The sequence below is a fragment of the Neovison vison genome, chromosome 4 (genome assembly GCF_020171115.1).
Source record: "Neovison vison isolate M4711 chromosome 4, ASM_NN_V1, whole genome shotgun sequence".
Lineage (NCBI taxonomy): Eukaryota > Metazoa > Chordata > Mammalia > Carnivora > Mustelidae > Neogale > Neogale vison.
The window spans coordinates 145,563,422-145,587,089 of record NC_058094.1 but is presented as its reverse complement, the minus strand read 5'-3'; the positions used below and the strand labels follow the sequence as shown (position 1 = coordinate 145,587,089).

Here is a 23,668-nt window from a genome sequence, read left to right as displayed (position 1 = left end):
GCATTTTTTTATCCATATCCAATTTGAGATTATCCACCCTATCTGGCACCGCTAAGTACCTGAACCAGGCATAACTAAAAAGAAAGCTTTAAGATCTTATTGTTGCCTCACATTGTGAAGTTAAAACAGAAACCCTCAAGCCTTTAGAGTTCCAATCCCAAATACTTAACAAAGGAATTTCAGTTTTTCAAAGTTAAATAACTAAATTAGTAGGGGAAATGTCCCATTTTTGAGTGCAGGTGTATGAGTATTATTTAACTTGTGTAGCTTTGTGAGAAATCATTTTCAGCACTGTTAGAGTTCTCACAGAGTGAATGGGATCATCCAATGTTACGGATGTCTCAGCTCCTAAGTGACTTGCTCACACGTGATGACATACTACAACATGGCTGGAGGTGGGAACAGCAGGAGAAGAGGCAGGCTATTTGAAGGGGCTTGGACTTCTCCCCTACATTGAGGTAGCCTCCAGGAGATGAGGAAACACTCAGGTCCCTTGATTGATTTCCCCCAGATTACAGAGTGACAGAGCAAGAACACAGACGTTGAAACTCTTAACCCAGGGTTCCTTCGGATTAACATTCTTCAACAGTAACCTCCATTTCAACTGTCCCGTCCCAGCTGTCATCAGTCTTTAAACCTAGCCAGAAAGACATCTGACTGCTCCAGTACTCAGTGGACCTCTCTGCTCTTTGTCTGACCTTGTACTTACTTCCCTTTGCCTCTTTCTCTTTTCATCTACACAAACCTTAACTATTTCTCAAGTTCCAGTGACTCCTGCTACTTTCCTTCTCTTTTCCTTACAACTCTTTATTTTAGCCATAACTCTTTCCTATAATCTGCATGTCTTAAGTCCCCCAAAGAGATGACCTTATACTCTTTTTCTTAAAATTTCTTACTGTGTTGGACAACTATTTGGGCCTGAATGAATTAAAATTAGGAGTAAGACAAATAAAGTCTGGAAAAGTTTGGCTACAGACAAAACTGCAAACAATTCCAAATCGAAGGTAAAGCCCAGGCGAAAGCAAAGCAGTGGGAGCACTGGGCTTGGACAAAGAGGCAAGATCACCCTTCGGCTGAGTAGGAAAAGTTTAGTAGGTAAGGAGTGATGGAAAGCTAATGGAAGACCCATAAGGCAAGAATGAGGTATTTGGTATTGTCCTGTCATGGATTCTTCTAAATTTTCCACAAGTATTCCCAGAGAAAAGTCTGGGGGAGATGAATGAACACTTAAAAAATCTGGAGATTGGAGTGGGGAAGAACACTGGACTTGCAGTCAACAGAGGTAGGTTTGACTCTGGCTCTGCTTCTTTCTCCCTTGAAACAAAAGGCAGCTCAGCCTCCCTGACCCTTAGTTTTCTCATCTGCAAAATGGGTATAATTATATTCTCTCTCTCTCTCTCTCTCTCTCTCTCTGAAATATTTGGGAAAACAGAATGGCGCAAAGTGTAGAAGTGGTTAGTTAGCACAGTGCCTGGCATGTGATACTGGATACTAGGTTTCCTATTACTTTTCTTCTGGGTATACTGTGCTCCCTCTGAGAAGTAAAGATTCAAGAACCAGAGGTGGAGGGCCTCGAGAGATCATTCTAGTGCATCCCTCACATTGCAAACATAAATAAGTAGTATGCCAAGAAGTACTGTGATTGTCTCAGTGCTGGACAGTGCAGACAGAGTGAGTGTTCCCTAAGCGCTAGATGAATGAACAAATGGTCCTGAGTATCCCTGTCTATGGCAGAGCCAAGGCTAGAGGCCACCTATCCTCATATGACACACAATTCCAGGGATGGGATTTTTTTTTTTTTAACAATACTTACAAATTCTTCCCCTTTATCTCAGACCCTGGGCCACTACCCTACCACTAATATTTCAAATAATGGCTTCCCCTAAGAAAAGAAAGAAAGGGAGGGAGAGAGGGAGGGAAGAAGGGATGAAGGGAGAGAGAGAGAGAGAGGGAGGGAGGGAGAAAAGAAGAAAGGAAGAAAGAAAGAAAAAAACTTTTTTCTCTCTTGCTGTATTGGAAACTTATTTTTGACAAAATTTTCTGAACAAGGGAAAAAATTATAGCAGTAATCAGCCACAGCTGAGTGATTCCTTGCAATGCAGCCAAACACTTGGTGCTATCAACCAATAAGACTGTAGCCAGAAAAGGGGTGGGGAAAACCTCTAAGAAGAGCTTTTTAGTTTTGCCTTGGCATGAATCACTTAGTTCTCTACATGGTTTATTTTACAATATCCAAAAAGACGCTTGGCTAATAATTTATGACTCAAATATTCATGCCAGAATCTTTTAGGCTGACCAACTATTAGTTGTCCTTTCTCTTCACTGAAATAATGGTAATATAAGCCTGAAATTAATAATTCCTCTCTTAGGGAAAAAGCAGAATACTTTACCATGTTAAAAGGCAGGCCTTGCCACAGCTGATACCTTTGCATTTTCTGTTTAGTATTCTTACAGAACTTGGGATCTGATCCCTCTTTATTTAGTTGCTAAGTGGCCTTAGTCTGGACACCAACAAGAGCCCCGCCCCTCTGTTCTTTGCTGGTCAAACTCTCATTGGTTAGGAAGTTGGGGAAATTGGCCACACCAATCCTGTTCCAATCTCAAGTCCCAGCAGACAGCTACTGCTGCTGATGGGGACAGGGAAGATCATAGGAAGTTCTCTCCAGCTGTCTCTGGGTGGGTCTGAACCCATGAGCAGGACAGGGCAGAGCTATCTGTGAAGGAAATGAGTTGTCAGTGAGCCATACAAAATGAAAACCGAAGTGTTGAGCACCAAGGACTAGCTCAGATCACTCTTTGCAGGTCCAAGGTGGTTAAAAAAAAAAAAAAAAAGAAGGAAGCAACTTATCTCAGAGAGAATAACATATTACCAAGCTTCCACTTTCCACTTCTTCTTTACAACATTGTCTCAAAACCAGTTAGCTCAGCAACACAGAAAAGAGATATATGTAGGGCCAGACCCTCTGTGACAGCTAGAGATATCTATCTTAGGTAGACATTGCCCAAGCTGTGTTCCTGTACCATTTCCAGCTGTTTCTCTCATTCAAGGAACATCGTAACCAATGACTAATGGATAATGTGATGACTTTAGTCATATCCATATATCCTTCATGACCTCTTGGTGACCTCAGAGAAGCCTGGCTTAACAAGTAGAATGGATGTTGGAGAGAAAGACAAAGATTTTTTGCAAAACATGGAACATTTTGTTTCATTGCATTCAAATGTGCCACAGGCTTCTAAAATAGCAACTCTTCCCAGGGTCTGTGCTAAAGTTCTTGACAGGCTTTCAAATATTGTGTCCTCTCTAGTGAGAGGAAGAGAGGTCTAGTTATTATCCCTTTGATGATCCCATACTTTCCAGTCTATATATTCTTCGTGGCTTCTCCTCCTCTGCATTTGCCAATGCACTTCTCCTACGTACCCTCCCTGATCACTTCAGGTAGAACTGTTTCTTCCTCTTAGATCCCAGAGCACCAAACACCATCGCCCTCAGTTTGAGTTTTACATCTTCTGACTTGTATAATAATTACTTATGCACATGTCTGATATTCCTGCCAAGGAACATAGACAGCATCTAATCCATCACGTCCTTTAACAGTACAACACAGGTGCTTAGACAGAGTATGATATAACAACTATTTGTTAGTAGACCAAGTAGTTGTTGAATAAATTGTTTGTAGAATGTAAATTAGAATTAATAGTTCCAAAGGCAGAGGGAAGAGGTAGTCAATATGGTGGTCATTTGTTAAAGATTGCAATATTTATCTAAAACCATTGGACAGCCAGTCACAAAAAGGAAAATTTCATTTTCCAGTGTGAGTGAGGAATTAGAATACAAGACCGGTGAAGGCTACAGATGCCAGGAAGGCAAGCATGGCATGCCAGCTCTGTGCACTCATTGCACAACAACTCAGAGCCGTGATCTGCAGAAGCAAGCTTTACCCTTCTTAAACTTTATCTTTCCTGTTTAAAGTACACAATCCTGTTCTTTTCCTCACCCAATGGCCAAATCACTCACAGCTTCTCCTGAACTATAATGGATGTTTATCTCCTCTTTGACCAAGAGAATCACAACATAATACATTCTTACTACAATGCAATGAACCACGGAGCTACTTGGTTTATCTAGATTTATTGAGCTAGATGATGGCTTTATAGCTAGAGTTCTAACCATGGGCTTCACCTAGGTCCAAAGGCCCAAGTAGAGTTTTGTAAAGAGTTTATAAAATTCTGTATATAAGTCACGTTGTAAGATAGGGAACAGAGAATAAACTGAAATCTTTTTCAGAGAACACTAAAATTTTTATGAAACCTTTTTTCAGGAGTGTGAAACAGGATCTTAGTCCCCCGAGACTCATTTTGCCATCTGATTCTTCAAGATCTAAAAATTGTTGCCAGATGTTTCATTTTTTACTGCTTAATGTAATAAACATCCATATACAGTTTGCCTACAAAGAGATTGCATGAATCTATGGAAGCTAATAGTAGGTGTTCGTTATATTTCTTTATTTTTATTTTCAATAGGGTAATCATAAAGTTATAGTCAAACTAATATTATAATATCCATTTAAATTTATATGAGTTCTATCTACAAGAAATATAAAATGATTTTCATGAATTTTATTTTTCCCCCAACGCAGTTTGAAGTATGATTCAGAAAAGACAGAAAGCATTCCTTTAATAGGGAAACTGAGGCACAAGAACCAGAAAAGCAGAAGTTGTACTGTGACTTTTATGATTCATGACTGCTTTTCCACCAGACCTCCTTCTTATTTTTTTTTTAAAGACTTTATTTATTTATTTGACAGAGAGAGATCACAAGCAGGCAGAGAGGCAGGCAGAGAGAGAGAGAAGGAAGCAGGCTCCCGGCTGATCAGAGAGCCCGATGCGGGGCTCAATCCCAGGACCCTGGGATCATGACCTGAGCCGAAGGCAGCGGCTTAACCCACTGAGCCACCCAGGCACCCCTGGACCTCCTTCTTATTAATGACACTGATGACCACATAATTTTTTCAAAAAGAATAATACATTTTTTTTTTAACCACAGGCAGAATATAGAACTTTACAGCTTTACAAATAAATGAAAGTCTACTGGTATAGAGCCCATTCTTCAGAATTAGTTAAGGTCAAAGTTATAATCTCAGCCCAGACATTTTTTGAATGATCTTGGGCAAGTTACTCTGTCTTAGCATTATTTTCAGTGGTATGTGGGGCCAGTTTACACAAGCTTGCAAGAGTAAATTGTTTAATTTTAGGATTAGCTTAGAGTCGCCTGGTTGGCTCAGTCGGGTTAAGCATCCGACTCTTGGTTTTGGCTCATGATCTCAGGGTTGTGAGATGAGCCTCTCTCTCAGCGGGGAGTCTGCTTCTCTCCCTCTACCCTCCTCCTCCTTGTGCTCTTTCTCTCTCTCAAATAAACAAATCAATCTTCAAAACAAAACACAGATTAAAAATTAATCATATAAATTTAAAATTAAATAAGTTACATTAACAAAGGTAGTGATACTCAAGCTCGTCACTTCCTATTATTTTATTACATGTTACTGTTATCTGTGCTCTAGAGGATATTTATGTTTATTGCATCTGTATAGTGAAAACTTTACATAATGGTGTACTACTGCACCTCTCTTCTAACTTTCTCTTCAGTGACTTCTCATTGGTAACTTGCAATAGTTAATGGTGAAAATAATTACACCATGGAAATCAGCAGTCATTGAAAATCAGGGCTTTTCCTGCTCCCTGCCAGTTGTTAAATGTTTACCAGAACACCATTTTTCAGTTCCCACATCTCTCAAATGGGAATAATAACACCCACCTCATCTAGTCTTTTATAAAGATTAAATGAGATAATGAATGTCAAACACTTACCTCAACGCCTAGCACCTAGTCAGTACCCAGCAAATGACAGCAGTTATTATCACCATCCATTAAAATACAGCATAAAGGAAAATCCAATCCAACAGATATAAATGATTTATAATTTTGAATTGAACTGTTGCCAATTCATTTTGGTGCATAATCTTATTTGCACCTGGTTTAGCTGGTCATACAATTCTTATTATTCCAATTACCCCTTACTGATAGCCTAGCAAATCTGTACCTCCACTCCCAGTTCTGTGCCAAGGACCAGACTTCCACACAGAAGCACAGACAGAATTCGAAAGCTGAAAAGGATCTCAGAGATCATGTAGCCCAAACTAGCCATTCTACAGACAACAGAACTGAGGTAGAAAAATCAAGTAACTGTCCAGAGTTGTACAAGTGGTTAGTAGCATAGTGAGGATTAGATCCCAGGTCTCCCCACTTCAGATCGGGGCTCCTTTCACCATCCCACTGCCTTTTGCTGTGTGAGAGAGAGAAAAAAAGAGAAATTGCTTTCTACTCTTGCTTTGCTTATGCAATCTCCATTCTATTTGGCTAGTACATTCATTCCTGAGCACGACTCTGTGGCTTTCGCCCACGTCCCCTGCAATCCCCAGAGGTGAACAAGTAAGACCTTCCATGATCTTTGCCTCTCTGGAAGGGGAGGTTGGAATTTATGTAGCCTAGAGATAACTGACATGACCTTGGAATCTCCCCATTTGCAGTTTGCACAGCCTACTTTTAAGAGTCGTGGGTCCCAGAGAGAGACTTAACAGTACAAGAACTACTGATAAACCAATTATTATTGCATTGTGTCATTTGAACATTTCTGGGATACTATCCCTTTTCATTTTTGTTGACTTGTGTCTAGTGAATGAAAAATACTTGATGAAGAAAGCACTTTCATTGTAGTATTTCATAGTTTCCTAGGCTCTTTTCTTCCCCTAAATCTAAAGAAATATCAGACTGCGCCCTTACCAAGAAAAGACTCTGAGACTTTGCTCTGGCAAGTTGTCAACTTCTTAGTGGCTCAACAGACCTCCTGAGCTGTGCCCTGAAATTGGTTGCTGTTTCTTTTGTTCATTCATTTATTTTTTCATTCATCAAACATTGCTCACAGTCTTACTACATACAAGGTACTGTATTTATGTGCTAAGGATACAGATAACACAGAAAAAGAAAGCACCGTCCTGGCCATCAGGGAGCCCGCAATGGGGAGAACAGCAGACAGATAAGCAGACCACTGAGTGCATGGAGAATGCACAGTGAAAGTACAATGATAGAAGAATACACAGGAAGGATCATAACCTAGCTTGGGTCGGGGGAAATGAAGGGTCGGTGAGAGCTTCCTAGTGACGGTTGTGATTGAAAAAAGCCTCAAAGAATATGTAAAAGTCAATCTGATGAATGGGAGAAAGGGTTGGTATGAGGGTGCCTAAGGGCAAAAAGTGAGCCTACTGAAACAACTGAGGCTGGAAGTGTAGAACAGGGAACCCCAGAGGCAGAGGCTCCTAGCACAGGCTCTCTCACTGGTTTAACTCTCTTCAATCCGAACATATCCATTGGAACCTTGGCCTTCATCTGGCGCCTTCTTTCACTCCATGCTCAGAGTTGTTGGTTTTCTAGGCATTTGGATTTCAGCCTAAGACTGGCTACAGCCCTAGCCATCCTTCTCAGCATAGCTGTGGTCGTTCTACGCTTGGCTTCCTACACAGTGCTGTAACCCACTGCTACATGATACATAAATCTTAGGAGAAGTGGCCACCCAAAGATGATATCAACAGGAGAATCCCTGGAGTTACACACAAACAGAGCAAAGGATAAAGGGAAAGCCTAACCAGGAATCACTGGCCTCCTCATTGGGACTTTCCCATGGACAGCTAGGAAGGCTTTGTCCTCTCCATTAAAACTCTTCATCCTACCCAGATTTTTTATTTTCAGATTTTGAAAGAAACAAGAACTTTTGGAGAGTGCAAAAATTAACAGGGAACTAATGTAGGTATCTTTGACGCATTTTAGCTGATACCTTTCTATTGATTTACTCATTCATCATGGGGGGACTTTTGAGCAAAGACTTAAAGAAGGTGAGGAAGTTAGCCACACAGATAGCTGCAAGAGGAGGATTCCAGGCAAGGAGAATGGCAGCGCCAAACCCCCTGAGGCAAGAGCTCTTGTGCTGAGGGAGCAGCAAGGAAGCCAGTGTGGCCAGAGCAGAGTTGGTAAGTGGTCAGTAGCAGCAGAGGACAGAGTACATGGGTCTCAAATGTTCTTCTGAAGTTTTTCTTTTATTGAGTGAACGGGATGCCTTGCCAGGTACTTGAGTAGAGGAAGGACATTGGCTTGGGGTTTAAAAGGATCACTCTCAATGCTGAGTTGAGAGAAGACTTGTAGGAGGCGGAGGTGAAAGCAGAGAGACCCGTTAGGTGGCCATCATAATAACACAGGCAAGAGATGATGATGACCCGGGCTGGGGTGGTAGCTTGATTATTCACTTCTCATTACTCAGCAGTTGCTCATCACACAAATAGCTCACTTTTGTAAAACAGTCATTTCAAACTTTAGACTTTATTTACAATGATAATTTTCATATCTTTATTACTTAGAAAATAACTTATATTTTTCCACCATTTAAACAAAGAATAGGCCTGAGTCTCATGCCTTTTGCACAGCTTTTACCGTCAAAGAAAGTTCTCTGGGCAAGTGACAGGGGACACTGGGAAATCGCAAATCAAGAGAGGCAGGGGACATGAGGAAATCACAATACATACATAGAATATGAACAGTCTGCATGTTCTACATGACAAACAGTCAGATCCTAGGGAGTACTGGAGTCCCAGCCAGCTGGCCTTCCTAAAGAGTGCGTGTGGGTTGTGAAGAGAATGAGGAGGTCTGAGATAACATACTAGTTTGCTAGGTCTGCTGTAACAGAGTACCACAAACTGGGTAGCTGAAACAACAGAAATGTGTTGTCCTACAGTTCTGGAGGCTAACATTCCAAGATCAAGGTGTCAGTGGGGTTGGTTCCTTCCCTCCTTTAATGTGAGGGAAGGAAATGGTACAGGCCTCTCTTCTGGCTTGTAGATGGCTATTCTCATGTTCATGTGGCACTCTTCTGTATGCATATATCTGTGTCCAGATGTCCCCTTTTTATTAAGGACATCATTCATATTGGAGTAGGGCCCATGCTAATGATTTCATCTTAGCTAATTACATCTGGAACAACCCTATTTCCAAGTAAGGAGGTTCTAGGGATTGGGACTTCAATATGCGAATTTGAGGGGTTACATTTCAATATGTAACAGATAACTCCAAGGTTTTTGGCCTCAGCGACTATATACAGGGAACTGTCCTTAAGTGACATGGAAAAGGCTGAAGGCAGAGCAGGGAGTTTTTTTTTAGAGCTGGGATTTTTTTTAAGATACGAGTCTAAAATTTGAGGATTGGTTTGGAGATATATATTGTATATATATCATCTACATGCATATTACTTCTGTAAACATGTATTACTTCTCTATATATAGTGTTATATACCTATATACACTCATATAAATCATAAAGACGACTTAAATACTCACTGCTAATTTCTGAGAAAGAAAGAGGACTTACCGGGATAGAAACCCATTCTAGTTTTGAATGTTGATCTCCTGCCTCTCTAATAGTTACCTTAATAATAGTGATGTTAGGAAAATAAATTATGTAGGTAAATATAAGGAGTAAGGACGGAGGGCCATGGCATTAGCTTCCCCAGAGAAATCACGTTGATGTGTTTTCTAAATCATAAAAATGTCATTAGGATTGGGACGGTCAGTTTAGAAAACTAACAATATTGACAAAAACCAAACTTACACATACTTCATGACCCACCCATTCAACTCCTGTGTGTAAGCTCCATACAAGTGTCCACTGTATTTATAGAAGGATGTGTACCTGAATGTTAGGAGAACCACAAATAAGCCTAGACCTACACTCTCTAGGCCTTGCAACCTCAAGAAAAACAGCATTTTTTTTTCCTCAATGTTGAATATCTAGAAGGGTTTTGAATGGTTCTGGTAGGGTCATCCTCCTCTCCTGCAGCTCTCTCCTCACAGCCACAGCAGAAAGAGTTAAATGACTCCGTGACAATGGGAAAAATCCTAATGGTTACTAAGGAGTTACTCTATGAAGCCACTGTTCTAAGCATGTTATACGTATCAAATCATTTCATTTACACAACACACTTATGAGGTAGGTACTAGTATTTTCCCCATTTCATAGATATGGAAACTGAGGTATACAGAAAGTCTGGGGAACCTGCCTCAGTCTCGTAACTAGTAAATGGCAAACTCAGGATTAAAATGCAAATACATTGTAAACAATCTGAGGGGTTTGAAGTGGGGGGGGGTGGGAGGTTGGGGTACCAGGTGGTGGGTATTATAGAGGGCACAGATTGCATGGAGCACTGGGTGTGGTGAAAAAATAATGAATACTGTTTTTCTGAAAATAAATAAATTGAAAAAATTTTTAAAAAAAATGCAAATACCCCCGAACCCATGCTCCCAGGTACTCTCATGTACGACTCTCTCAAGTTGCCACGAGTGACAGCTCTGCAGAGCCACAAAGAACAGAGAGAAATTCCTGAAGCAAAGTATGAGGTACAAGGGAAAAACTACCAACGTTTCATAAAACAGGTCATTAGTTTCACTATTTAATTAAACATGAATCCGAATATTCAGTAAACATTTGATAAATGTCTACCATGGGTTACAGTACACACCATTCTTCAGAGCAGAGAACAAGATGGACCCATTCACCGTCACCAAATGTCTCCCTGACTGTAGATATCGAAGGACCACAGGAAAGGATACTTTCTTTTCTTTTCTTTTCTTTTTTTAAGATTTTATTCATTTATTTAACAGACAGAGATCACAATTAGGCAGAGAGGCAGGCAGAGAGAAGGGGGAAGCAGGGTCCCTGCTGAGCAGAGAGCCTGATGTGGGGCTTGATCCCAGGACCCTGGGATCATGACACTGAGCCACCCAGGCGCCCCAGGATACTTTCTTTTCATAATAAAACCACTTTGTCTCCAAAAAGTCTTCCCAAATTGTGTTTATATATAGGGTTTTGTTTTTTTAATTCTTTTACGGTATAAGCTTAGATTTTATATCTTTGGGTAAACAGTAAATATAGAAGCAGGTATATTCAATTTGTTCAACTGATTCAACCAGAATTTTTTGTTAAATGAATGTAAACTGGTTTTTTTCCTTCTTCTTCTGAAAATAGTATAATGAAAATGTTGCACTCTGGCTATGAAAGAAAACTTTAGTTAATTTAAAAAAATAAGGGGATGGCTCCATAGCTCAGGGGTTAGAGCACTGGTCTTGTAAAAAAATAGTTTACCAATGGCAGCCTGTTGGAATAAGAATGCTATTATTCAACAAATATTTATTACGTGATTGGGTATGATTTAACCTTACAAATGATCAGAGAAATATAAATTTAAACATAAAATATCATATCCATGTCAAATTGGCTGAAGTTTTTTTTTTCATGTAATATTCTTATGAAGAGACCAGACATTACTTTACATTTGTGTTTATATTGGCGGCCTTTGTCATGCATGGATGGCCTTAAAAATAATTATGTCCTCTGACCTTTTCACTTCTACAAATTTAGACCAAAAATTGCATAAGATGTATGGAAATACACGGCTATGAGAATTTTCCTCGGAAGTTGTTGATGATAGCAGAAAATGGTAGGCCAATAATGAATGGTTAAATACATATTGGTATCTTGATACAACAGAATACTATATAGCTATTAAAAGTAAGTTACAGGAAAATATTTAATAAAATAGAGAAATGTTAACTTTATGGAATATCAAATGAAAGATATGTGGACTATGTAATCCATTTTAGTTTAAAAGGAGTATCAGTGTACATAGAGAAAAGACCAGGAAGGCTTACCCTGAAATGTGAATAGTATTTGTTATTTCTGGGTGGTGAGTTTTCAGATAATTTCAATTTTTTGCTTCTTACTTCTTGTATTTTTGGGTTTAACATTAAAAAGGGAAAAAAAGCAAAGGTTTTAAAACCTGAAAACAGAAAGCTTGGAGTGGGAAGTATATGGTTAGAGGTTTGCCATGGATAGTGAAAGAGCTCGCTAGAGCAACTCTGTCCTCAGTCAGGGCTGAGCGAGCAGAGGCTTTTTTGCAAAGAAACTGACCAGAGGCATCACCTCAACCACATTAAAGACGCAAGTACACACGCAAGTACATGTGCAAATGCTGGTACTCATTAGGAAATCAGTCCCATTACTTAATGCACCTACACTGTTTATCCAATCCCAGAAGAATGCAGAGTATTTCTAAAACATGTGTAATTGATTTTCACTTTTCTTTGCAGTTCTCCGCCACGCGTTTATTTATTTATTTTTTTCTAACAAGTATCGTTAAAATACTTTCACAATATTGTATAAATACATCTTCCATTTTTGGGGCAGCCATGACTGCATTAGAGTTTAGCCCTTGACATACTTTACTTATGTTAATCCAGAGCTCCTAGAAGAAAGGATGCTGTTTTATTCATCACCACAGGCAGTATGCAGCAGGCGCTCAGTTAACGCCAGCGAAAGGCAGGTAGGTGTGATCGTCTATTCTCAAGTCTTTGTTTTATTAGGACCTTTCTTCTTGGACAGAGACATTAACGCGTGACTTCATAGCACAAAATTCCAAACTTATAAAAAGAAAATAGATTTCAGTTTCCAAGCAGAGAACCTGAGAATCTGTGAATCATCAATTTTCCTTCTTTGGAACAATTTTTGTAGGGTCGTATCAATATAAGTAGGCCTGGAAGACGGAAACTGTCCTCACACCCAGAGCTGGGGAGGTAAACGGAGCCTCCGCGTAGAATTTAAAGAATCCTCGGAAGCGGTAGCCTCCAAGTTTTACCAATTCTCTCTGCATCTAGAGCAGCAGCCATTTTTAAGTTATCTGTGGTTCATCACAAGCCCATTTCTTACTTCCAATGCGCCTAACGGGGCTTGGTTCCAAATGGGACGATTTCCAGTGACTGAGACAGTGTCTGACACCTGGAGTTAAATCTCTGTTGAATTATTAAATAAACAAATGGAAGTGGAAGACAGATGAACAAAAGAAATTTAACATTCTTTTGCCTAGTGATGTGAAATACTAGTTTCACTGTGGTTTGAGACTTAAAAATTAAGGGACAACCAGGAAAAGAAATCTATTCTTTATATATTCAGACCAAACTTAAATACCCACTGAGGACAGGCAGGTGATGCCGTTGAATGGTTAACTGTAAGGGCCTGTGTGGGTCTTACGGAGTATCGGGGAGGCCAGCATGCTCCATTCCAACGGGGTGAGGCCAACTCAGTCCCAGCCCTTTGTGGCCGTGTGGCAATGCAGGCCCAGTTTCGCTCGTTTTCCCAGTTTTTTAAGAGAAACCTGGAGGGACGCCTGGGTGGCTCAGTCGGTTAAGCGGCTGCCTTCGGCTCAGGTCATGATCCCAGCATCCTGGGGTCAAGTCCCACATCGGGCTCCTTGCTTGGTGGAGAGCCTGCTTCTCTCTCTGCCTCTGTTTACTACTCTGTCTGCCCGTGCTCGCGCTCTCTCTTTCTCTCTCTAACAAATAAATAAATAAAATCTTAAAAAAAAAAAAAGAGAGAAACCTGGAAGTTTAGATTTCTTTATGAAGACTCCAGAATTTTAAATGTTGGCTCAAAATTTAAAAGTTGATACACTATGTGCGTTTTGCACGCATGTCTGGCCAGAGGCATATTGATGTGAAACCTCTTGTTTTGACTTTACTGTAAGTGAGACTATTTCTCCTTAGGATATGTGTATGTGTGTTTGTGCATCTGTGTATGAATTGTATGTTGTTGCTACAGTCGTTACCTTGTGGAAACTGAGAAGAACAAGGAGGTAAGTTATGCTCTGGGGGAAGGTTTTTAAGAGTGGCTGAGCTGGTGGAAAATCCTAAGATGTATTATTAAAGGGATGTGTCAAGCACATTGAGTTATTCCTAAACTTGCAAATATTTTTCTCTGTGATTAGGCCATTTGTGTTTGCTAACTGTCACCCAAAGCGAAAGTAAGCAGCTACCCTCCCACAGGGACTGGGAGACACCAGTGCTATTTCCCTTAATGACTACATATCAAAGGATGGCTCCCAGGCCCTTGAGGAAGACATTCCTGGGTTGTAAAACCATCAAGAAGTTTTTAATGAGGTTTTTATCTATCTCCAAGACAACAAAGAAAGAATATATAGTTGCAAGTTTTCTAAAATAAATGCTCTAAGTAAAGGGTAGTCAGGAGCTAGAGTTTAGTCAAGTTATAGAGAATATTAAGTCCATCTCAGTCTTTTAAGAGTGATGGTAGAAGGGCACCTGGGTGGCTCAGTGGGTTAAAGCCTCTGCCTTCGGCTTGGGTCATGATGCCAAGGTCTTGGGTTGAAGCCCTGCATCAGGCTCTCCGTTCAGCGGGGAGCCTGCTTCCCTCTCTCTCTGCCTGCCTCTCCGCCTACTTGTGATCTCTGTCAAATAAATAAATAAAATCTTAAAAAAAAAAAAAAAGATTGATGGTAGATGTTGACATTTAGCAAGATACACACCCGTAGATCGGAAATAAGTGTAATTTCGAGAAGTTTCAAGCCTTGCTTGGAGCCCTCTCCACCTTTTCCCTGCATTCTCCCTACTACTCAGTGTACCAGGGAACCATGGAATGCCAGTGACAGTGAGTAGCTAAGTTCTGTCCATTTAAGAACTTGGAGGAGAAACCCATAATATGCCTGTATTCCCTCCAGGGGACTCTACCTACCCACGGATGTACCAACTGGTGCTTATAAGGGCACCAGTACCACGTGCTTTCACTAGGTGTACAACCTCCGGAGACTTGCTCTCTTCATTTCTGAATGGGCATAATCAGTACATACTACATAGCATTCGTATGAGGAATGAATCTGATCTGTGTAAATAACTCAACATGGTGCCCGGCATAGAACACAAACTCAACAAATGGTAACAACCAACGCTTCAGCCACTTCTCATCGTGCTAGTATATGATTTTCACAGAAAGATGGACATACTATGATACTAACATTAACAAAATACACAGAGAGGTGGAAGAAAAGAAGTTAAAAGTATCATGACTTAAATCTACAGGAAGAAACTACCAACGAGACAGTAACTATTTCCAAAGTGCCATGGCCTACCCCCCACAACTACACCCTATTTTCTACCCAATTTTCCTTCATCTTGTTCCCTCAGACTCAAATATTTCCCCATGTACACCTCAAACCTTCCTATTATTTAGTCCCAGGATACAATGTAATTTTAAAAATTACAATCTTTGTTGTATTTCCTTTGTTACATTTAGCACTTCTGGCCTTTTACCCAATGCTATTTATTTTTTGAAAGCCCCTGAGGGAGCTCATTGACTTTTCAGGAAGTGCTTTGCAAATCCTCCCCCAAAAGGTTTTTCCTTTGTTTGTATCTTGGTAGCAATTCTAAAGTTTTCAACATTTGGACTCTGGTATTATAGTTGGGCTCAAAGTTTCTACACAGAAGTGGTCTGTTTCCTTATCCAATGAGCTCGGCCTGTGTGTGGATGTGACACTCCAGTGGAAGGAAGCCAAGAGCCTATAGTAGCAATCCTGGGGAAATTTTAAGCAGCTGTGGCTATGTAATTCAAAACCTCTGAAAACTGTGTTGCAGTCCGTGCCCAGCATTAGTATAACATGAGGGCTGGATGTAGTCCGTCCCCCGGAGGACTTCCTCGCCTGCTGCAGGAAAGAGAAGACTGAAAGACAAACCTGGGTGCAGCCGGAAAGGTCCAAATACATGAGCTTGTGGCATCCATTCCCCAAATTCAGGTACCGTAAACCTTTGTCTGTGAACTTTCTGCAATAAGCCAAACTAAGATTCTGTAAATTCTGGAAGTACCTGAAAAGACAGAGGCGAAAGGAGAGAAGGAAAGGGATTATACTTGAGTCGTTTTCCATGTCTTTCATAAGCCACTATGACAAAGAGAAGGAAAACTGTCAATTAATCTTTTCTCCTTGCAGATCTTCAGCAGTTGAACGTAATTGTTAATGCTCTTCCTGTTATGTGAAGGAGCTTGGAGTAGTGTATCAGATAATGCATCATTACATTTTAAATGAAAATATAGATTTGCCTAGATTCTTAAGAAGGCTGATGGGGGAGAGGTCTGGGGGTGGGGGACGTTTGTGCAATCATATTGTTTGGACGTTAGTTTGTGTTTGAAACCAAAGTTACAGAGTTTGCAGCATTGTTGTATTTAGGTTTTATTCTTGGAGCACCAAAACAATGTGCAAAACGTCTAGATGGACGAACCCTTTGAAAACATTTAAATGGCGATTAACTGTTCATGACAGTGAGGATTTGGAGCAGAAAGGCGAAGTTAAACATCACAAGCTCCTAAAATGGACATGATAAGCAAATGGTTTGAAAAACAATTTTTGAATATGCATGATTTTGTATGTGTTTCATTTTTATAGTTAAAGAAAGACTAACTGATATAGAGAGCTTAAAAATGGGTTAAAAAGAACAGTGTGCAGATGAGTTGAGCAACACATGAAGGGAATAAAAACGACATCAGAGGCTATCAATCTCACTGGAGTTCAAACAGATTAAATATGGCATTACCACCATGACCAAAGTGATTGCTTCCAGAAAAAAAGGAGGATTATTAAGATGAGCCTGTACTACCGTGAGAGGGCTTACAGTTTGAGGACATTCTCTGGACAGTTTTTCAAGCCTTCCTAAGCCTGGCATTTTTTAAAAGTGCAAGAACTCCCACTATTGCTCGCTCTTATAATGGAATTAACAACATGCTCTTGGTTTCTGATCTGCAGCAGTTTAACAGCAAATTGGAAAGCAGAAAGAACAAAAAGTGGGAAGAAGGTGACTCTCTGACCCTCAAAAGCCCACAGATGACTAGTAAAATTTACTTTCACGTAAATGGGAAGTAAGATATGCAAGCATTGACAGTTAATCAGATTTATTCCTAAAATTTGGAAAACACATCTATATGATATATAATGATTCCCATTCCATAGTGACAGATTTTATGCAGAACACACATTCCCCTCTAGCAATGTCCATGAGATTCTACAGAACAAAGAGGGACGCCATCTGGATTCCCCCGTGGCTGTGGGCAGGGCCTTGCAGCAGAAAGCAGCACTAATATCCCCAGGACACATCCCCTCTCCTGGGGCCCTTGAGTTAACCAAGAGCTATGCCAAAGTTTTGCGAACGCTTTGTCTTTCTCTCCCTTGGGGGTACCCTTGGGATTCAACAGAGCAAAGTACAGTTTTCTTAGGGTGTGTGTGGGAGGTTGTCATTTCTAACAAACCTTTAGCTCTCTAATTTAGAGAAAGGAATAGTAAGGCAGACAGCACAACACAATGGAAAATACATGAGGTTTTGGAATCTGACCAAGTTGGATTCAGATTTCAGCCCTGACACTTCCTGCAACTTCCCAAACCTCTCAGAAATTGTTTCTGCATCTGTTAAGTGGAGATTATAATATTATCTCTCTCTCTCTCTTTTTTTTTTAAACCCTGACTATGTTCAGCTTTCCTGAATCCTAGTTTTCTCATCTGTAACATGGATATAATTCCATCCACTCTTTGCTCTCAGAGGTATGGCAATTACATGAGAACATAGAAGTAACAATATTAAATTAAGGATGACTTTTGATGGTTGAAATCAGTAGGTAGAAGCTTTGAAATATATATATTCTTGCTACTACTACTTCAAATAATAGTGTATTAATTGTTCTTATGAAGTTTGTACTATCTTCTTCCACATAATGGAATGGCTATCATCTGACAAAAGTAGCACATACAACTGATTCCAAGACTTTGGGGGACCTCACATTACATCTACACCCTTATTTTGTTCAAGGTTTAATGCCCTTTTTAATCTGTTTGAACTCCAGTGAGACTGATAGCCTCTGATACAGTTTTTATTCCCCTGGTCTGTTGCCCACTCATTTACAGACTGTTCTTAACCCATTTTTAACACTAACCTTAAAGTTAAGTGTAGAAGTGGCAGGTGGGTGGGAGGTTGGGGTACCAGGTGGTGGGTATTATAGAGGGCACGGCTTGCATGGAGCACTGGGTGTGGTGAAAAAAATAATGAATAATGTTTTTCTGAAAATAAATAAATTGAAAAAAAAAAAGTTAAGTGTAGCTGTCACTTACAAAATCATGCATATTCAAATATATGCAAATCAAGCCCAAGCCTATTGTTCGACTCTTTTCAGTCCTTGTGATCAGTTAACAATACTCAAAGTCGGGGGCACCTCAGTGGCTCAGTTGGTTAAGCCTCTGACTCTTGATTTCGGCTCAGGTCATGATCTTAGGATCCTGGGATAGAACCCCACGCTGGGCTCTGCGCTCAGTGTAGAGTCTGCTTGCCCCTCTCCCTCCCTCTGTTTTTTTTTTTTTTCTCTCTCTCTCTCTCAAATAAATAAATAAAATCTTAAAACACACACACACACACACACACAGAAATACTCAAAGTAGGAATGGAATGAGGAGTTTTTCACTTTTTGTGTATAACATATACTCTAGACCTATGGCCCCTTCATCAGCATAATGTTTTTAATGCATAAAATAAAACACTTAAAATTATAAAAGTAACTAATTATATTGTAGATATCATTATCAAAATTTTTAAAAAAACCAAATGAGTGGAATAATAATGTATGTGCTTCTTTACTAGCATATTAAATAACAAGATCTAGTGGCAGAGCTAATAACTACCCCTAATTTTGAAGTAGTGATGAGTATCAATGATACTTTGAGATACATGTAACAACTATAATAAGAAAATGTTTGAGATTTATATGGTCAAGAAGTCCCAGGAACTGCTAATACTACTGTGATTTTTCTTAACTTGCATTTCAGTTAGAGCTTAGTGAAAATAGAGATTATTTTTCCCCCATCAAAATTCATGGAACCTCTAAATTCTATCCTTGGTCTCCTTGGAGAATCCACTGAGCCCAGGGTGAGAACCTCAGGTTTGGCAAAAGAAGTTGTTCACTGGACTAAATGACTCCCAGACTGAAAGTCCCTAGATGACTATCTTCAAAATGGAACCTCTTGGGAACCATCCATTTGAAAACCCACCACAGGAGACTCCTAAGTGGCCCTGTAGACCTTTCTAGGGATTTACAGGGCCATAGCCTTGAAGCTGTTGGGGATGGGAAAATAATCAGTTGACAGTGAAATCACTTGGCAAATTTTATGCAATACTGCAACTTTTTATTCTGAATTTTGGCAAAAAAGTCCCTTACGTGGGTAAGATCTGGTTCATCATTTTCTCAAGCCAGAGACAACTTGGTATTTCTAATTCTACTTTGAGGCAATGTTGGCAGCCTATGTTTATTTTTCTTCATTATTTGATAAATAAGTGTTTCTAATGGGGGGGTTCCCTTTGTGATTTATTTTTCTACTGCTACTATAATCTTTAAGAAGTTTTATAGACATACAGAAACTACAGAGGTCACTTTTTCTCTTTTCTTTTGGCTTTTTTCCATTAACGAATTGAAACCTTCTGTGTTAGATCACCAATACCTCAGGGAATTACTATTGGAAGGAATGAAGAATTATGTATTTAAACAAGAATTTCTCTGAAAAATCACCAAGACAAGGCCTAATCTGTAAAAGAGAGGATTGCAGTAGTTTCTTTTGAGTTAAGTGTTGGGCTTTTTAGTTTCATAGGGACAGTTTTGCATAATAGATTCCTGCAGAAATCCAAATGGAGTGTTTTGACCTCTTATTCATAGGGTAGACCTTGAGCATGTCCAGTCAAGTGAAGGCAACAGCTTCCTCTGTCTGCCCCACTCTGATGGTTACTGGTAAGACTATATTACATGAGAGCACCTATGAATAAGAACTTTCCAAGCCAATTGAAGGGCCTTTATGAAAAATAATCGAACACCATGTCACTATACAAGGTGAGGCTCCATTAAGGAGCAAAGATCATAGTAGCTTTAATCTCTCCTATATGCCTAGAATGTCTCCCACATAATAATTGATCAATAAATGGTGAATAAGAGAAGGAATGTTGCTGGTAGGTTTCAAGGAAAGGAGAAATCATTGTGGAATTCTGGTAGATGGTATGACTGGAGGTTTCAAGGCTATGGCTTAGCAGAGAGGAGGAGAAAGACATTCTAGCTGTAGAGAACAAGAAGCATACACAATCTGGTAGGAGTTAAGGGCCTCCCCCAGGAAACCTGGGCAGATAGGTTTGATCAGATAACATTAAAGGACAGTAAGGGAAGAGTCTAGAGCCTAAGCATGTCAAAGACATGACAAGAATATTGTTCCAAGGTGATACGTCTTACAGCATAAGGCAAAGCAGATTGAAAGGGAGAGAGTCCAAGGGTGAACAGTTGGGATGCTATGGTAAATAAAATGCTGGGAGTGCCAGCTAGGTTGTGGAATGAATGGAAAGGGTTTGATTCAGGAAAAAGCAAACATGTCCTAGAATGGGCATGAGCTAACAGCCACCCTCATTTTCAACTTTAGAAAGTTGAGCAAGTCCCTGAAGAAGTGAGGAAAAATATTCAAATAAGAAGCTGGCAAACCAGTGTTGTCAAGAAGGGCAAATAAATTATATTCTTTTGGCAAATTATTTCTTTGGAAAGAAAGGCTAGAGGCCCTGGAGAGAAAATGACAACAGCACAAACAACATTTCTCTGGTTATTTATAGTTTAAAGAACCCTTTCACATACCCAAGCATATTTGAAACAATGGAAAACAGAGCAAAAATAGTCATTATGAAATATATTTTTATCACAGATAAGAAAGTCAGTGCACATTTTTTTTGTATGACAGAAGTCATCAATATCAAGTGCATTTACCCTGGATATTCTTTCAACAGCAAGAACTAGAGTTAAAATCAAAACAAAATTCTCATTTTTGGGTCCTGTTTTTCTATCTGTTGCTCATTAAATGTACAGCTTCATTTGTACAATAAATGTCCCAGAAACTATGCATGGTTGTAGTATTATTTTAAATTTCCTAGGAGAAATGATTATCTAAAAGTATGCTATCCCAAATCATCTACTCTTTAAGTTCAGATTTTCACAAATGGACTTAATGGATTTTATAATATATTCTGTTTCTTTCTACACACACACAAACATATATGCTCTCTCTATATACACACAAACACATTCATACACATATATTCATATACATACATATACTGAGCAATATTCTATATTGTAGGACTAGAGAACCTCATAGAACTCCTGAGAGGGTCGGGGTCCTCCACAGTGGTGTCGCTGGAGCTGGCTTACACCAGCCCATGAGAGCCAACCATTAGCATTTCTTCCCAAGTCCACGATCAATGACATCATTTTGGTAGCTTAAAAATGATCATGGTGGTAGCATTTATACCACAGAAATCAGAACATCCCCTTAGCCTCTACCCAAACTAGTTATTAAACATTTACTGGAACACAGCTACCCTTGGAACACACTTTGAGAACTACTGATATAGGGAACATAGTATGCGGAAGAAACAGATACAGAGATAAAATGATAAGAAAGAAGATGACAGCTTTGAAAAACAGGAATAAAAATTCAACCTATAAATGAAAGAGGATTCTTAAGATTAAACCTGAACAGACGGAATAGAAGAATTAAAAAAGAAAAATACCTTCCCTGGCTGAGAAAACGTCTAAGTTTTAATGTTCAAAGGTTTACTATGTACTAGGAAAAGCTAATTGAAAGAATACAATTAAGCTGGAAAATGTTTAATTTCTCAGTAAATTAAGCATAGTTGCAGAAAAAATAGATGAACAACAAAGGAACAAAAAAATCAAGCTGATTTTACACTTCTCTTTAATCCGAAATATCAAAGATTATGGGGCAGTATTTGTAGGATTTTAAAAATAAAGGGAATGATTCAAGAACTATATGCCAAGAGGAGTTGTTCACCCTTCAAGACAAAAGAAAGTTATGTTCAGAAAGCAGTGGCCGAAAATCTAACACCTGTTTACCTTTTGGTTAAAGGGTTCTTAAAACTATATTCCCAGTCATCATGGGATGAATAAAAATCAGAATTAAAGAATAAAGAAATTGTGGAACAAATGAACCATCAATAAATGACAAAACTAGAGTTAGGACTACATAACCATAAATATCATCACAAACATGAAAGTCAATATTAAAAGGAAAGTTAAGTGATTAACAAAAATCACAATTTTCGTGTGTTTATATACAAAGGGAAGAAGTAGAGAAGCATCAAGTTCAAGGGAGAATCAAAGTGTATTAGATCTCTAGTCTAACACAGGAGGAGGAGCCAAAGTCATTGTTCCATCATGACTCTGGTATTTGGAGAAATGCATATTAAAAGCACGTTTCAGAAAAACCATACAGGGGTGCCTGGATGGCTCAGTCGGTTAAGCATTTGTTCTCAGCTCAGGTCATGATCCCAGGGTCCTGGGACAGAGCCTGAAGTCAGGATCCCCACTCAGCAGGGAGTCTGCCTCCTCTCCCTCTGCTCCTCCCCACACTTGTTCCTTCTCTCTCCAAGAAATAAAAACAATCTTTAAAAAAAACCACAAACGCACAAATAGCCACTGGTTGAAATACAGAACAGAATGTGCACAGACCTCAAAACTATAAAAGTCAACCACATAGTTTATATAGCAAAAGGTGAAAGCAATGAATATAGTACAGTAACAGAAAAATCAAAAACATAAAACAAGATGATAAAAATAAGGCCATATGCTCCATTTTGACAGGAAATAACTAATCATCTAAACTCTCCTCTTAAAAAGGCAGAATGAAAAATTTAGAAACAGAAGTTAACTATATGCTTCCTTCAAAAGACAAATCTAAAATATAACAGCATAAAGATTAAAGATTCAGGGACACAGGGGCATCTGAGTGACTCAGTTAAGCGGCTGACTCTTAATTTCAGCTCAGGTCATGATCTCAGGGTTGTGGGATCACACTCAGCACAGCGTTTTCTCAAGATTCTCTCTCTCCCTCTGCGCCTCCCCCTGCTCACATGTGTTCTCTCTAAAAAAATAAACAAATAAGATCTTTTTAAAAATTAATAATAAAAAATAAATAAAAATACAGAGATACATAAAGTTATTCAACAGAACCGTAAGCAGAAGGAAACAAAGGTGACCATATTAATAGCAAATAAAGAATTCAAGGCAAGGAAACATCGACCAGGATAAAGAATATAATTTTATGTGAAAAAATGCTTTATCTATAATGAAACATACTACTTATTAATCTTTATATGTAAAATGAAAATATCAAAATAAACTAAGGAAGCTTGATTATAAAAGGCAACCAATATATCACTATTACAGTAAGAAATATCAAGATTTTATACATAGATACACACATACACATAGAAGTTTTGTTCTCTAACAGAAACTCTCTTATTTTAAACATTCATGGATGATTTACTAGAATTATCTTTATATACTAGTCCACCAAGAAATCTGAATAAATTCCACAAGGTAGAAATAATTCAGTCCAAAAAAAAAAAAAAAAGAAAGAAAGAAAAGAAATAATTCAGTTCACATTTCTTGACCACTGTACAAAATTAGAAATTAAAACCAGAAGCTTAATCAAAGAAATTTCAACTACTTGGATCCAAAAATTCTGTTCTAAATAATTACTGGGTCAAAGAGAAAATAGATATACAACAGTTTCTTTAGAAAATGAGAACAATCTCAAATCTTAGAAGCTTTGCCTAAATTCTTATTTAAAGGTCATTTCATATTAAAGCTTACAAACTAAATC

General features: G+C 39.0%; 2 protein-coding genes across 2 annotated transcripts in view; one reads left to right on the top strand and one right to left on the bottom strand.

The window, feature by feature from the left end:
• Nucleotides 1–23,668, bottom strand: part of FBXL13 (F-box and leucine rich repeat protein 13) — a 253,505-nt gene that overhangs the window by 88,693 nt on the left and 141,144 nt on the right. The window contains exon 12 of the mRNA XM_044245871.1: nt 15,668–15,797. Coding sequence (XP_044101806.1) covers nt 15,668–15,797 — 130 coding nt within the window. The remainder of the gene's footprint in view (nt 1–15,667; nt 15,798–23,668) is intronic.
• Nucleotides 15,640–23,668, top strand: part of LRRC17 (leucine rich repeat containing 17) — a 31,053-nt gene continuing 23,024 nt past the window's right edge. The window contains exon 1 of the mRNA XM_044245872.1: nt 15,640–15,727. The gene's annotated coding sequence lies outside the window, so the exon portion shown is untranslated. The remainder of the gene's footprint in view (nt 15,728–23,668) is intronic.